At 46.1% G+C, this 15984-nt stretch overlaps 1 protein-coding gene across 2 annotated transcripts in view; it reads right to left on the bottom strand.

Annotated features, from left to right (window-relative positions):
• MTF2 (metal response element binding transcription factor 2) overlaps positions 1-11473 on the bottom strand; it is a 34551-nt gene extending 23078 nt beyond the window's left edge. For both annotated transcript variants that reach the window (XM_066597357.1, XM_066597356.1), the window contains exons 1-4: positions 11257-11473; positions 4344-4542; positions 2687-2768; positions 914-1009 (exon numbers count right to left, since the gene is read on the bottom strand). In XM_066597357.1, the coding sequence (XP_066453454.1) occupies positions 914-1009; positions 2687-2768; positions 4344-4542; positions 11257-11261 (382 nt within the window). In that variant the 5' untranslated portion in view covers positions 11262-11473. The remainder of the gene's footprint in view (positions 1-913; positions 1010-2686; positions 2769-4343; positions 4543-11256) is intronic.
• Between the last annotated feature and the right edge of the window lie 4511 nt (positions 11474-15984).

Raw genomic sequence — 15984 nt, 5'->3', positions numbered from 1 at the left:
TATAGATAATGCAGAAGAGAGTATTTCTACAAGATAGTCAATCGTGTAATAGAGACACTGGCCCTGCTAGTGTGAAAAATCACTTGGATACCATTTATAATAAGATATTAGGAACTTCTGTGCATTTAAATTTAAGAATAAAAGCTTATGTGACAAATACTCTTATATGGAAGCTAGGGGGAAAAAATGGTTAAAACTAAAGCTACCCATTGCTCCAGTCCTCGTTGACAAGCCACGGTGGCAACAAATGCATATACACAAAACCACTGTAGCCAATCATAAACCTCAACAGTCTTGAGCCATATACGGCAGAGGTCAGCGTTGGCTACATCACCACCACTACAGCCAAGTACACAAAAGATAAAGTAGCAGTTTTCCTGGACTGGTGCGTGACTGAACCGGTGAGCATAGCTTTGTTTTTCACTTTTAACGGGGTTGTCCATTTACTGGACAACTTTCCTTTAATAGAACCTGCTTACTACGCCATTGGATCTACTGCTGAAGCCCACTGTGGTTCCGGGACTTCTCCTGACTACGGTAGTCACTGAAAGTCACATATGACCACTACAGTCAGAGGTTGCAGAGTCAGCACTCGTTCTCCTGGCATCGAAGCTCACATCCTGAGCACCATGATGCCAGGGGTTCAGGAATGCCACACTGCAGCCTCTCATTTGCTGCAGAGGTCATCTGACTTCCGTTGACGGCTGCTGTCACAACAAATGCCGGGACCACAGGGGGAGATGTAAAGTACCATTCAGTGTATTTTAGTATAAGCAGTCCTAGTAAAGGAATATTGACCAGTAACAGGACAAACCCTTTAATCCTTTCATGCCCTCTCCACAATTACATACTGCATGTTGGACAACCCCTTACTTTGCTAAACATTCTAAATGCCTACACACGTTATACAGACCTTGTCCACACTTGTCACAAATAACTATTTCATTTGGGGCCTCAGAATATTCCTCCTGACATATTGTACAAACCATTTCCCCACTTTCAGTGGCTCCTGGAAAAAAAAAACCAAAAAATACAAGCACATAGTAAGCAAAACAAGAAAAAGCAGACATACACAAACCCAGCCTTATGTTTAACATGTATCTTACGAAAGCTGTAAGTACACACTAAACATGTCCATAGGGGTAGGAACGAAAGCTGTAAGTACACACTAAACATGTCCATAGGGGTAGGAACGAAAGCTGTGAGTACACACTAAACATGTCCATAGGGGTAGGAACGAAAGCTGTGAGTACACACTAAACATGTCCATAGGGGTAGGAACGAAAGCTGTAAGTACACACTAAACAGGTCCATAGGGGTAGGAACGAAAGCTGTAAGTACACACTAAACAGGTCCATAGGGGTAGGAACGAAAGCTGTAAGTACACACTAAACAGGTCCATAGGGGTAGGAACGAAAGCTGTAAGTACACACTAAACATGTCCATAGGGGTAGGAACGAAAGCTGTAAGTACACACTAAACATGTCCATAGGGGTAGGAACGAAAGCTGTAAGTACACACTAAACATGTCCATAGGGGTAGGAACGAAAGCTGTAAGTACACACTAAACATGTCCATAGGGGTAGGAACGAAAGCTGTAAGTACACACTAAACATGTCCATAGGGGTAGGAACGAAAGCTGTGAGTACACACTAAACATGTCCATAGGGGTAGGAACGAAAGCTGTAAGTACACACTAAACATGTCCATAGGGGTAGGAACGAAAGCTGTAAGTACACACTAAACATGTCTATAGGGGTAGGAACGAAAGCTGTAAGTACACACTAAACATGTCCATAGGGGTAGGAACGAAAGCTGTAAGTACACACTAAACATGTCCATAGGGGTAGGAACGAAAGCTGTAAGTACACACTAAACATGTCCATAGGGGTAGGAACGAAAGCTGTAAGTACACACTAAACATGTCCATAGGGGTAGGAACGAAAGCTGTAAGTACACACTAAACATGTCCATAGGGGGTAGGAACGAAAGCTGTAAGTACACACTAAACATGTCCATAGGGGTAGGAACAAAAAAAAATAAAAAATAAAAAATTGTCTTTTTGGCTGGTTGAGATTTAAAAAATAAAGTTAGATTACAATGGCATTCGTTTAGTCGGCATGTCGAAAACGCTATAGAGAACACATTATCTTAGTAGGTGTCACTATAGCCTATGGGTGACTGCAGCAGATTTTGTTGCAGATTCACAACAGATTTATGCCATCAATTGAAAAGTGCCAAATCAGCTGCAAATCTGTATCCAGAACCACACCAATAGCTTAGAACTTTGGCGTGAACTCGCACTAAAATCCACTATGTGTGAATATATTCAATGCATTTTCCTGTATAAACCCCATCATTGCAATTTTTTAAACTATACTAACTTCATTAAGAAGGTTTGTATGCCACATCACAGGGGGAAGGGGGGAGGGGGAAGCAACCACCTTAATTCACAATCTATACCTGTACAACGCTCGTCCATTTCCATCAGTCCCATAGAGACTGAAAGGAATAGCAGTGTACATGCCTGACCACCAGTACAGCCTCAGACATATCATTGCTATGCAATGTCCCATTCTCCATTCATTGCAGGGGTGCCAGGAGTTGGACCATTACTAATCTATAATGTATCACTCATCCAGTGAGTGGGCAGGTGGTGAATCTGTGTGGCTGGAATAAGTCTTACCCGTCTGAATGTCTTTCCACAGTACCCAAGACTTGGAGCTATCCTCAAATAAGATAAAACAGCTCTGGTGAAATTTATTTATCTGTAACAAAAAAACAAAACTTTTACTTTAGATGATAAATTGAAGTTGAAGTAACATGCATACAAAAGAAAAATCTGCATCCTGTAGGCGGTATGAAGCACACACTTCAAAAGTTAAGGTCCATTTACACACACAGATAATCGCTCAAAATTCATCAGGAACAGTTTTGAGCGATTAGTTTGCATGAGCTACTAATGGGCTAATCAGCTCATTAGTAGCTAACTATCTTTATTTGCATGTATTTAGAGAACAGCGGGTGGTCTGTTCTCTAAATACATCGCTATTGTTCTCCAGCAGGACACACAGAGAACTCAGAGTGCAGTCCGTCTTATCAGGAAGCTGAACTCAGCGATGGACGAAAAGTGCACGATGGGCACGCATTTACAAGCAACGATTATCGCTCAAAAAGATGGCTTTTGAGCAATAACCGTTGTGTGCAAAAGGGCCTTAACATCAGGCTCAATTTTTTTACAATATAGCTAATAATCTGACCCTGCGGCCTTCTGTAGCTGAGATTAGAACAGGCTGGTCAGAGTACATGCTGCAAAAATAGAATAAAGTTGGTCTCCTAGGTTACTGTACTTCGATATCTAAAGGAAAAAAAAAAAAACAAAAAAAAACACAGGGCATACTTTACCCGTAAACTAATAATGGAAGTACACTATTATAGCAAAGCTCTTAAGCACTTCAAAGCTTATTTTAGGGACTGCAGCTGCTTAATAAAAGGGTTATCTCAACTGCAGTTGCCAGCTGTACTTGTCTGTTTCAGTCAGGTCCAGAGAAAGTAAATGGAATGATGAGGCACATGTTTGACCACCACTCCATTCAAACTCATCTTCATTGCAGTTTTGCTACGGAGGAGGAAGAGGAGACTCCGGAACCTATTTTGAAAGGTTCTACATTTATCACAGGATCCTTTGTGGGGCAGCCCCATAAGGAATAGGCTAGAGGGTAGCAAGCAAAAACGCTGTAAGTAGTGGCACTGAAACTGAAGCACCCAAGATCCTAACAAGTACGACTATTGGTAGAAGATTGCGGTTAAAGGGGCAGCCTGATGAAGACAAAGTCCTTTCAAAGGCCTTTTGCACTCGGCGATGCGATATCACCGCAAGAAAACCGCAGCAATAGGACATTGGTGGTCTGAGCGATAATGCTGCGTTTTCTTGTGGCGATATCGCAATTTTAAGTCGCTAGTAACTGAAAATGAGCGAATGCAATCAGTTGTTCCGTGTGACTCAGCCACAACAAGGCAACTATTGATAATTTTCTCACTAGTCGTTTCATTTCAGCTCACTTAAAAATAAGTCGCTGGTTGATCGAAAGCTGCCTGGTGTAAAGACGCAGCTCTTACCTGAGCGACTTGCCAAAAAGAAAAATAATTGCATGGACACCCGCCCTATGTTTGATGTCTCCATGTCTAATGAACAAGCGCTCTGTGTAAAAGCTTTCTAACAACCGCCATTCGTACGCTTCAGCGACTTTTCTGAATGATTATTTGAAAAACAGTTGATTAGTGTAAAAGTACCCTGGAGACGAAAATCTGGAAAATGGCGACAAGAAGTGCAAATCCGTTACCTTTTTGATAGTTCCAAGATAAAACAATCCATCTGACCATCGTGCTAGGACATCCTGACCTTCTTCAAATTTGGAAGCTTGTCGCTTAGTCTTCTGTCCATGCCGTACGGATGCTTTAGTCAAAGACGCCGAGGCCTTCTTATTTTGCCGGAAAGGGGATCTTTTAAGGACCAGTGAATTGCCTACCGCAGTTGCGTCTCTTAAAATAAAAAATGCGTGGGACAGAGGTCAGAAGAACATTTATATATAACGAATGGGCAAAAACAACATTAAAAGCAATTTCTAAACCATTAAGTACAAGCAGACTAACAGTGTAAAGTAAGAACAGCAGCACATCAATCGCCTTCATGTTATGTAAGCAGGCAGGATACAACTAAAGCTGTTAACGGTCTCCCAGCACTGGCGCAGCACCCTCGCCGTACCATCTGGGCGAAGGGGACGTTATTCGTGGTCTAGGCATCACAATACGCTGCCTGCTTCCTGTTTAAACAGATATTTCAAAAAAGGTCTACAAAACCGTCTAGCTTTTACTTCCACAACACTTAGATCAATAATTGAAAACAGCTTTAGGCCGGGCTCAAATAAACATAATGTGTGCCGCCCATTAGAGAGACATGCAGCAGGTACGCAATGACATTGCATACTTAGTACATGGTGACTGGCGGGGCGCAGGCTCCTGGCGTGTATGCGTGCCAAGATAAAAACATGTGAGGTTTCTTGCGTGCACATTTTGCACAACATAGGACCTTAATGGCAGATTGGTACAGCGTATCCCATGTGTAAAATCCATACGTAATACACTGTCACCACACGCTCGTGGGAAGGAGCCCTTAGGCTGGGTTCCCACGGGACGGAAACCCCCCAGCTTAGCCACACCGAAAAGCTGTGGGATTTTTACGGGAGTGCCGCAGCTTCAAAACCCGGGGCATTTCGCCGTCGCTCAGCCGCCGGCATTCTGTTGCGGCTTTCTCTCCCCATAGAGAGGAGTGTGGCCGCAACGGGGGTGGGAGGGTGGGGGGTGGAGGGAATGAGTTGACATGCTGCAGCTGTCAATTCCGTGCCGCATCGCCGGTTCCGCCCGGCTTTGCAGCGACGGATTGGCCGCCCGGTGTGGATGAGATTTTTGCAAAATCTCATCCATATGGCTGGCTAATCCCGGGATTAGGAGCTGCGGGCAGATTTACAGCGCAGAATTTCCGCGGCAAATCCGTCTCGTGTGGGCGCAGCCTTAGAGATCTTATATACACCTGTCAATTGGCTACCGCCCTTGATAGCACTAGGCCATGTTCACATGTGCATAAACCCTAACAAAATCTGTTAGCAGTGCCTCCGAAAGGATTTCTCTATTTATGCACGGGGAAAAAAAAGTCTACTTTACGCCATCTCCTGTGACTCTTGTGTGTTGCGACATGCAAATCTGAATGGAGTCCTATACATGAGTGATGTTTCCTCTCACAGCAATGCTGTGAAGGAAAAAAAAAAAAAAAGAAATCGCGACAGGTCTTATTTTTTTGTGTTCCTTGGAGAACATCACCCATTGAATTCAATGGGACCTTAAAGGGGTTGTCTCGTGAAATCAAGTGGGGTTCAGCACTTCTGTATGGCCATATTAATGCACTTTGTAATATACATCGTGCATTAAATATGAGCCATACAGAAGTTATTCACTTACCTGCTCCGTTGCTAGCGTCCCCGTCACCATGGATCCGTCTAAATTAGCTGTCTTCTGGCGTTTTTAGACGCGCTTGCACAGTCCGGTCTTCTCCCTGGTGAATGGGGCCGCTCGTGCCGGAGAGCTGGTCCTCGTAGCTCCGCCCCGTCACGTGTGCCGATTCCAGCCAATCAGGAGGCTGGAATCGGCAATGGACCGCACAGAGCCCACGGTGCACCATGGGAGAAGACCCGCGGTGCATCGTGGGTGAAGATCCCGGCGGCCATCTTGGTAAAGGAAGAAAGAAGTCGCCGCAGCGCGGGGATTCGGGTAAGTAATAAACTTTTTTTTTTTTTTTTTTAACCCATCCCTTGGGTTTGTCTCGCGCCGAACGGGGGCCTATTGAATAAAAATAAAAACCCGTTTCGGCGTGAGACAACCCCTTTAAATACAGTGCATGGCACTCTTTTAGCAAGCTGGAATACCACTGATACTATTGTTTCAACTGGTATCCCACTCAGAGAACACAGCCGGAGTACGAAGAAGACAGCGCTCCAGCTGTGTTCTGCATACTGTTTAGAGCGCTCAGCTGTATACCAGCTGTGTGCTCCGTTAACACAGCAGGGGTATGCAGTAGACAGTGATGCAGCTGTGTTCTGCATACCCCGCTCGGAGCGCTCAACAGAATACCAGCTGATCACTCCGAGAAGACAACAGCTGTATACAGAAGACAAGCGGCTCTGCTTGTCTTCTGCATACCCCGCTCGGAGCACTCAGCTGTATACCAGCTGAGCGCTCCGAGAAGACAACAGCTATATGCAGAAGACAGCGCTCCAGCTGCATGGAATTCCCGCTCGTGTACGTCGGGCTTTGCTTTCCATAGTTATCCTATGGAAAGCGTTTCAAGAGTGATTCGCATGTGATTTATAGCCGCGGATCACGCTATGAAATATTGCCCATGAACATCCAGCCTAAGAAAAAGGCAACACATAAGAAAACTGTTAAAAAAAGGAAATCAGAGGTTCACAATAATTTTGCATACCAACAATGCTGCTGATTTGCATATTAACATTTGAGCTGAAGATAGAGATTACATAAAATATACAGAAATCATTGTTTTTCAATGTTTTAAAAAAGGAAAGGTTAGCCATGCATGAATTTTCAGCCTAAATTTGTCTAGTGAGGGGTCATCAGGTGGGCAGCCCTGCCCCTTTTAAAAGGGAGCTCTGTATTCTGCATACTGGGTTAGCCAAACTCAGAAAGAAAAAAAATGCTTCAAGTCATGCAAAGTAAGAGCCCCAGTACTCCCCTCTCGTTTACCCCAGTGATGGCTCTCCCACAGACCCACAGTTTTCATATACAGGTAGACAGCATGTGACTGCTGCAGCCGATCAGTGGCTAAATAATCCCAGACAGATGTCTGTCCAGCATCTGTTTTGACAACTTTCTTTGGAGAACTCACCACCTCCCGTGGTAACCTGTTCCACTCATTGATCACCCTCACTGTCTAATACCTAATCTTTGTCTCCTCCCTTTCAGTTTCATCCCATTGCTTCTAGTCTTTCCTTGTACAAATGAGAATAGGGCTGATCCCTCTGCAGTGTGACAGCCCTTCAGATATTTGCGGACCGCTCACCATCTTGGTAACTCTTCTCTGGACTTGCTCCAATTTGTCTATATCTTTTTTAAATTGGGGTGCCCAGAACTGGACACAGTATTCCAGATGAGGTCTGACTAAGGAAGAGTAGAGGGGGGATAATGACCTCACGCAATCTAGACTCTATGCTTCTCTTAATACATCCCAGAATTGTGTTTGCCTTATCAGCTGCATCATCACATTGTTGACTCATGTTCAGTCTATGATCTATTAGTATACCCAAGTCTTTTTCACATGTGCTGCTGCTTAGCCCAATTCCTCCCATTCTGTATGCGTTTTATTCATTTTTCTTGCCCAGATGTACGACTTCTATAAACGACTGCCTGCCTGCAATGAATGGAAGATGGGCAGTCGGAAGAAATTCCCGTTGTGCTCCGCTCTCTGAATGACTATCGCTGCTTTGTGAAAGCACGAAGGATAGTCGGTGGGATGTCTATCAGAAGCTTATGCCCCTAACAGGCGTCCCATGTAAGAGTACGTACTTTGAGCTGCAGCATTGGATTGCCAAGGAACACAAAAATTGAGTATCCTACTGGTACATTTTTTTGTTGTTTTGGACAATAACAGCTTTTTTTCTCTCTCCAAAGTCTGATCCACAAATATGGCATTAAAAAGGTGATGTGTTAAGTACAATCTATGCATACCCCAGACCCAGAATTTTCTGTTCCGCTGTACAAAGCATAGTAAGGTCAGTTGCACGTATGTGTAACATATGCACGTTTGTGCACTCATTATGGTCGGAGTTCAAGACCGACTACGGGACTCAAGAACTGAACTTCTAATCTGTTGTCCATATATGACTGATGCTATAAAGAAAAGAGTGTCCAACCTTTTGGCATTTCAGGCCACATTGGAAGAAGGGTTGTTTTGGGCCACACATTAAATACACTGACAATAATAATGCAGGGCATCGTCCTCCACTGTGCCCACAAGTGACCCCCATCACTCTCATAGCCCCCGCTACCAGGCCATATAGACTTCAGGTTGGAGTCAGCGCCTGCTTCTGCATGCAAGCCTGGCAACAGAAACCAGTCCCCGCTCACACGCAGTTTGCCACAACGGGCCCATTTCTGATACCAGGAGAGGGCCACATTAAGTCGGCTGGCCAAGATAAAACCACAGTTGTCCTCATCTATCCTACTGGAGAGAAGCAGTCAGGACTCGGAGGACAGGAAGGAGAATGGCCTCCCCGTGCCGGATCCAGAGTAAATCAGACAGTCACAGAGCTGCAAGTGCCGCCTGCTGTCTCATCATCTGTATGAGCCTGAGTGGAAGCTCACAGCCTGCCGCTGCCAGGTACCACCTGCACCCTCACCTCTTGCAGACTCTGCCTGCACTGGCCCCCCTCCAGTTTGGTCCGTCTTCATACCCATCCTGGGCCACATGTGGCCCGCAGTTCGGACATCCCTGCTACAAATCTTGGGTGTTGAGACCCATGGTCAGGGCCAGGAATTGTGGATGTACTATGGACGCTAAACTGTAGCCACATTACGGTTGTCTGAACTAGCCCTCAATCATGTAACAACTCATTTTACATGACCGGTAACACTTCTAAGTTTTACTAGTTAGTAAATTGGACAAGTATTTGGAAATTGGAGACGCTGCGAGCGCCACAGAAAAAGCATTCAATTTACAATGTGGCAGCTGATTAATGAATACGGTTCCTTAAAACACATTTAGGATTTTGGGGGAATCTAATGTTACTGGAGAGGTTTCTAAAAGATGATCATTTGTTATCCCGTCTTTACAAACTACTGGCTGTACGACAACACAATATCCAGAAGTCCCATGCCATCTAGTATGGGAGCCATTAGTGGGCTGCGGACCCCTCACCTGTAGCTATATTATCTGCACACTTGGGACAGGACAAGACTTGGGAATGCTGTTTACATCAAGCATAATCATCTATAAATATGCCGATGTATCAAAACAGCTTTTATAGAAATAAACAATTATATATGTATATTTTTTCACATTATGTAATTTGGCTTTTTTTTTAAATACTAAATATATTTGTGATCATTACAACATGTATACACTGTATGGTTACAGTAATGTAGCGAGTAGTGAATAGGCGGCACGGTTTAAAATCTGAAATAAAAACAAAAAGTATCAAGAACCGTCGTTGGTTTATTCAACACATTTCGGTAAAGATCTTCAGCCGTCAATCCGGGGAGGAGTAAGCCAAAATAAATAAAAGGGGAACTTATCTCCTGCAACAAAGACAGAACAAAGGCTGCAGCAACCTGGCTCCCAGCAGGACACAAAGGGCCGTTGTCCCTGCTGCATCCCTGCCGGAGCTTCCCCCGTGACCCCATCCACCCAGCAGCATGCAGCACCGACAGGCTGCCCAGAACACAGACTGATACATCTGCAGTCCACAAATAGAGACACAACAGTAACAATGTATCCGATGTGAGGATCTACGGGAGGCGGCGCCGGGGGTCAGCATTATCAGACACCTTGTATCCCTCCGGTTCCTGATCGCCCCCGGCCATAGATGTAAAGAGATCCCCATGACAGAGCCAGCGGCGCTCCTGGGGGTTTGGTCGCCATCGGAAGATTTATTGGGAAAGGAACGGATATTTCAAATTACACTGTAGAAAGTTAATTTTTTTTTTGGGGGGGGGGGGGGGGGGTATAAATTAGCCTTGGGACAGGCATAGAAAGGATAATGCAAATTCCCATCAGTCAGAACCAATCAGCATTGAAGAACAATTAGCACCAATTACAATTAGCGATGCGGCTTTGTTCACCTTTACCTGTTGTAGGTTCACGAATAGCGGAAAATCAGCATTGAGCCGTGTCAAAAATCCGGATTTTGCTACAGTTTGACGCAGATCCGCACTGAAAGGGTTAATTCTGCGGAGTCTCCACCGTGTATAATCATCCCCATTTGCGCTGCGTGTGAACGTACCCCATCACTAGTTTCTGCTCTACAATAAGCCGGTTTAGACACCGACGGAGACGAGGAAATACTCGCTCAGCGCGCTTTTACACCGAGCGAATAATCAGTGGGAGGAACGATCACGAAATCATTTGCTTAAAAAGCCGTTAATTAACACATGTAGATAACAGTTTGTCATTCATGCGACCGGCGGCCCCTCAGGGGATGGGTGTGATAAAACGGCTTTGGCGCACAACGCTTGACAAACGATTATTATGCCGACATAAGGCTAACAATTAGCGGATTGTTAGTCGCTCGTTATGTTTATACTACACCATTATCGTTCATCTGCGCACAATTCAGGATTTTAACGACAATCGTACCGCGTAAAAAAAAGAACACTAAAACTGGGTACATGTGGCTGATAACAGAGGACAATAGTGTTTTTGTCTGTATACACAGGCTCTCCTGACTGTATATACACATAGTTATGGGATCAATATGGTATAAAGACCTGGTCACAATACAGTCACCCAGCTGGACCGCAGAGCTAGCACTCTAAGAGGTCACATGACAAAGGAGCTCCCATTGTACGAGCCCTCAGGAACATGCACTTACTGATAGTGGAGGCAGCCAGGCAGAGAGGGACCTCACACACAGCCCTCACCGTACCAGACAACGCCCCGGTACCGGCAGCCCTCCGCCCCGGCCCGCTCACCTCATTCGGTCACTTCAGTGGTGCGGAGCGCCCCCACAGCGAAATCACAAGTCCGCACAACCGAGTAGTATCCGGTCAGTCTTCCACCCCGGCCCCTTCTGCCGTGAGGAGAACGACGGCTCCAGCTAACGGCCCCCAATTTACATAGATCCGGCAAACGTCCCGGTTCGGTTGTAGACCTTCGCCATTTTGGTTTCCCGCGGAGCGCGCAATGCATTGTGGGAGTGAATACAAACAGCCTTCACCAACGGCCGTACACTGCCATAGAGGGAGCGGCAGGGCCGCGGTCACATGACGCGGCTGTGAGGGCCCGGCCGCCATCTTGGAGAAGGGCAAGAGAAAATTTCCTGACTGGAAATGATAAAAAGGGTATTCTTCTTGTGGCCATTTCCGGTGACCTTCTGGGGTGTGGCGTGGGAGAAGAGGGGGGAGTGATAAGACACAATAGAAGTGGGGTCGTTCTGCACGGTGTGACAACCAGCCTGACAGATCACAAGTTATTAGGAAAATGTGACACAAATAAAAACTGACAGTTTTCCATAGGAGAAACATTTGTACAAAAACACCATAACAAGTATTTTCCTATAGAGGTAGCCGGGGGACGGCTCGTATGTTGTGGGACAAATTGGAATTTTTTTTGTTGGAAATCTCAATTTTCTTACCAAAAAAAACCTGGAATTCTGCCCTTGTCCTAAACTAGTTTTTCTTCCCCCTCACGCCATGTCTTAGAGCGTTTATGGCGCTATTCTGCTGGGCATTATGCTTACATCCTAAGGGGGACCCGGAAAAAACGGCCAAATGGGCAGCAAAATGGCAGATGAGGTCTAACGTTAAGGTTAAACATTTTGGCGCAAGAAATACGCTTGCTGTTTATACCCTGAAATAGGAGAGAATACAAGGATTTTGGTGTAGTTGTTGCTAATAAGGCCCGATTCGGATCGCAGTATATGTAAGGATTTGGATTGCGGAATCTGCGATCGTCACCCGTTGCATTCCACATCCATTAGCAAAAATAAAACATTCGCATGTCCACCCACACGAGCGCAAAACGACTGCAAGTTCCGCTCGCTGAAAGAAAAAAAAAAGTCACAGCATGCTTTATTGTTGCTTGGATTCCTTGCAGACGGCTTCCATTGAAGTCAATGGGATCCATCCGACCCGCGGCCCGCCCGTGTCATCGCTTACTGATGGCACGGGAAATGCAAGGATTTTGAAAAAAATTAATTAAAATTGTACTGCCCATGTTCTATGGCGAGACGTCCGGACCATCCACACGGACGCCGGCCGTGCACAGGGTCGGATTCCACTGCGGGCTCCCGTTCGTGTGCAGGCGGCCTAAGCCTGTGTGGGACCCCAGCGTGCAGGTGAAATAAGGGCTCATTCACACGGACGTATTACAGACACGTATTTCCTGTGCGTAACACGCGATGAATGGAGGCAATGAAAGTCGATAAACTTCCATGCACACCGGCGTGTGGACACTGCGTATCCACACACAGGAGAAATAACTGGCAGCATGCTCTATTTCCCTGCGTATCATACGCGGCTCTTGTATGGGCTGCGTATAAAACGCATGCATTGTGAACGGGCAGCGCGTCCATGCGCATCCTTGCTCTTAACATAGCAGGGAACTAGAAAGAAAACTAAACACTGCGCATGTCCGCGATCGTGTCATTAGCGGGCTGCGCAGAGCCATAGGCGCGCTCTCTGCCAGCAGATTTAATGGGCTGTAACGTGTACAAAGCTGTGGGAGACACGCGGCGTCGTACGCATACGCCTGTGTGAACAAGCCCTAGGAGGCGAAGCTTGGTAGCCAGCGGGCAGGTGAAGCAGTGGTACATTCACAGGACGCAGCGGTATATCACTTGTACTCAGCACAGTACACCGCAATACTTTAGCAGTAACCTTGCTTCTTGGCCACATTGTTCCATCAGGTCGGCCTTTGCACAAATGAGTTTTAGACTCTAGCATAAACACGTGTCTGTTGCAAATTATTACGCTTCTCAGATATATACAGTCAGTTACATCGCAGGCTACTTTAGTTGGGACTCATTCACACGGGCGTATGCCATCTTGGTTGATGGAAAGCACAGCATTTCCGTGCAATATATATTATGCTGCGTTTTTTATAGACCAAGATTGCATACGCCCGTGTGGATGCACCCTAACAAAAAGATATACATATGCTCACACAGACGCACGCATTGTTGTTGCATATTCACTTTTTTCACATGAAGTAAAAAAAAAAAAAAAGAAAAACAAAACACGCACGCACGCACACACCCCCCAACAAGAAGGCCCAAGTGGTGTTCCCTTCTTTTCCCTCGCTGTATTCGCTGCACGTGGTTTAACACACCCATATACTATCATGCACTATTTTGACCAATAAATACACCAATTTAGGGTGGTTTCACACAGGCAATAAAAATTGCACGATGCGAGTAAAAAAAAAAATAATAATAATTTTTTTTAAAAATGCAGAATTATGAAACCGATGTTCTTCAATGGTTTCCTTCATATTTGCGATGTTTTCACAAATGCGATGTTGTGGGAGAAAAAAAAATAAAATTAAAAATTAAAAAATATCGCAGCTGCATGCCCTATCTTTCTGTGTTTTTTTGTTGCTTCCCTATGGAACCTCCTTTTTATCACATTGCAAAGCACAAACTTGCAATTTTCGGCGACATTAGAAAGTCCTATTGACTTGCGCTTTAAGAAAAAAACAATAATAAATCGAGGCATGAGAAAATTACAAGTGACAGCGATGTTTTTGTGAGAAAAGGCAGTACAAAAAAAGTAGTCCATTGTGTAACACTCACAGTCCAGTGATGGAAGGCGCAGCTTTACCGCACCTTCTAGGGTCCACCGTCTTCCAGGACCGCCTAATACAACTCAGCTGCTCCCAACTTCTCTCCAGGCTTCCAAGACTTTTCTTCTGGCCCAGGCCCCACCCAATCTTGCATGGACTACTCAAGCTTACTTGCCCTTCCCATCCACACAAGCACAACCAGCCATACCTGACTTGCCAGCCCCCCCCCCCCCCCGAGGAACACAATGTGTCCCCTAATTCATTCACTGACCCCCAAGCCCAGCACAGTGAGCTGGTCCTATACAGGCTCCAATGGTCACTGGGTCCAAGGCCACACGTATCTGCCCGGGCCACGACAGAGAGCCTGTTCTAGACATCCAACTACATAATTAGGTATAAGCAGCATACGCCGTACTTTAAGGGCCCCTGCACACTAGCGTTTTTTTAAACCCTGCGATATCGCTGTGTTTTTTAAAGCAAATGTCAATAGCACTTTCTAATGTTAAAAACACATCGCACAAAAATCGCAAAGCACAAACTTGCGATTTTTGTGCGATGCCTTTTTAACATTAGAAAGTCCCATTGACATTACCGTAAAAAAAAAAAATGGCGCTATCACATGAAAAAAAAAGTGCAACAAAAAACACAAGTGCAGGAGCCCTAGCTGTTACTTCCACAATACACTACAAGGGCGCATCCAGATGACTGTATATCGGCCGCTGGCCAATATACGGCGTCTCTCTCTGCAGGGGGTGGAGGCTGGAAGAGCTGGGAGCAGTGCTCTGAGCTCCCGCTCCCGCCCCCTCTCTGCCTCCTCTCCACCCACTCTCCACGCCCCTGCACTATTTTCAATGAGGAGAGGCGGGGCAGGGGCGGAGCTAATTCTCGCCATTTAGCCCCGTCCCGCCTCTCCTCATTGAAAATAGTGCAGAGGGGCGGGGAGAAGGCAGAGAGGGGGCGGGAGCTCAGAGCACTGCTCCTGGCTCTTCCAGCCTCTTCCCCTGCAGAGAGAGACGACGTATATCGGCCGGCGTGAAAACCGAGCCGATATACGGCCGTGTAAATGCACTCTTAGGTCAGGCAAGAACCTACATTGCTTTTCATTGTTCCATTCACATTTGCATATATTTAATGTGTATGTTAAACACAAAATAGAACGCAGCATGTTGTATTTTCCCCCTTATTACACGCTATTGTTCTTTATAAATCCCCCTCCGCCCCTCTGCACTGTTGCAATGAGAAGAGGCGGGACTGGGCGGGGCTATGTTCTGGGATTTGGTTCCGCCCGGTCCAACCTCTCCTCATTGAAAATAGTGCAAGGGGGGGGGGGGCGGAGAGGAGGCAGAGAGGGGGCGGGAGCTCCAGCCTCCTCTCCCTGCAGAGAGGGACGCCGTATATCGACTGGGTGTGAATACGCGGCTGATATACGGTCGTCTGAATGCGCCCTTACTTTGCATATATGTGATGTTTTTTGTGCATGTTGCTAGGAGACGTGCAAAGAAAGTTAAAAAAGCAGGCAGGGAGTTGTAGGCAGACGGTGCAGGAGCCTCTAGGGGGCACCGCACCCATCCAGCTGTTGTCTGTGGGTATTGGAGGCCATTACATACGAGCCATGGCTATTTTTGATATGTGCAGACTCGTTGCTCTGATGCAGGACACCAATCGCTCCTATTACCAGGAGAGGAACACCAAAGCCCGGGCACAGGATGAGCTGGCATCCCAGATATATAGAGAGCAGCGGATCTTTGCCTTCACCGGCTAAAAAAGATTTATGGGAGTTTTGTTTTGCTGCCGGAAAAGGGAGGTGGGAGGGAGTTTAGTGGAGTGACTGCTGAACTCCCTCCCCCTTATCTTCTCCTCTCTGACCCCTGGCTGCTGTTTGCAATGGGTGTGGGTGGCACAGGGGTGGAGCTTAGCTC

This window comes from Eleutherodactylus coqui, chromosome 3, assembly GCF_035609145.1.
Source record: "Eleutherodactylus coqui strain aEleCoq1 chromosome 3, aEleCoq1.hap1, whole genome shotgun sequence".
In the NCBI taxonomy this organism is placed as follows: Eukaryota; Metazoa; Chordata; class Amphibia; order Anura; family Eleutherodactylidae; genus Eleutherodactylus; species Eleutherodactylus coqui.
Note: the sequence above shows the minus strand (reverse complement) of the source record. Positions and strands in the feature narration are given on the sequence as shown.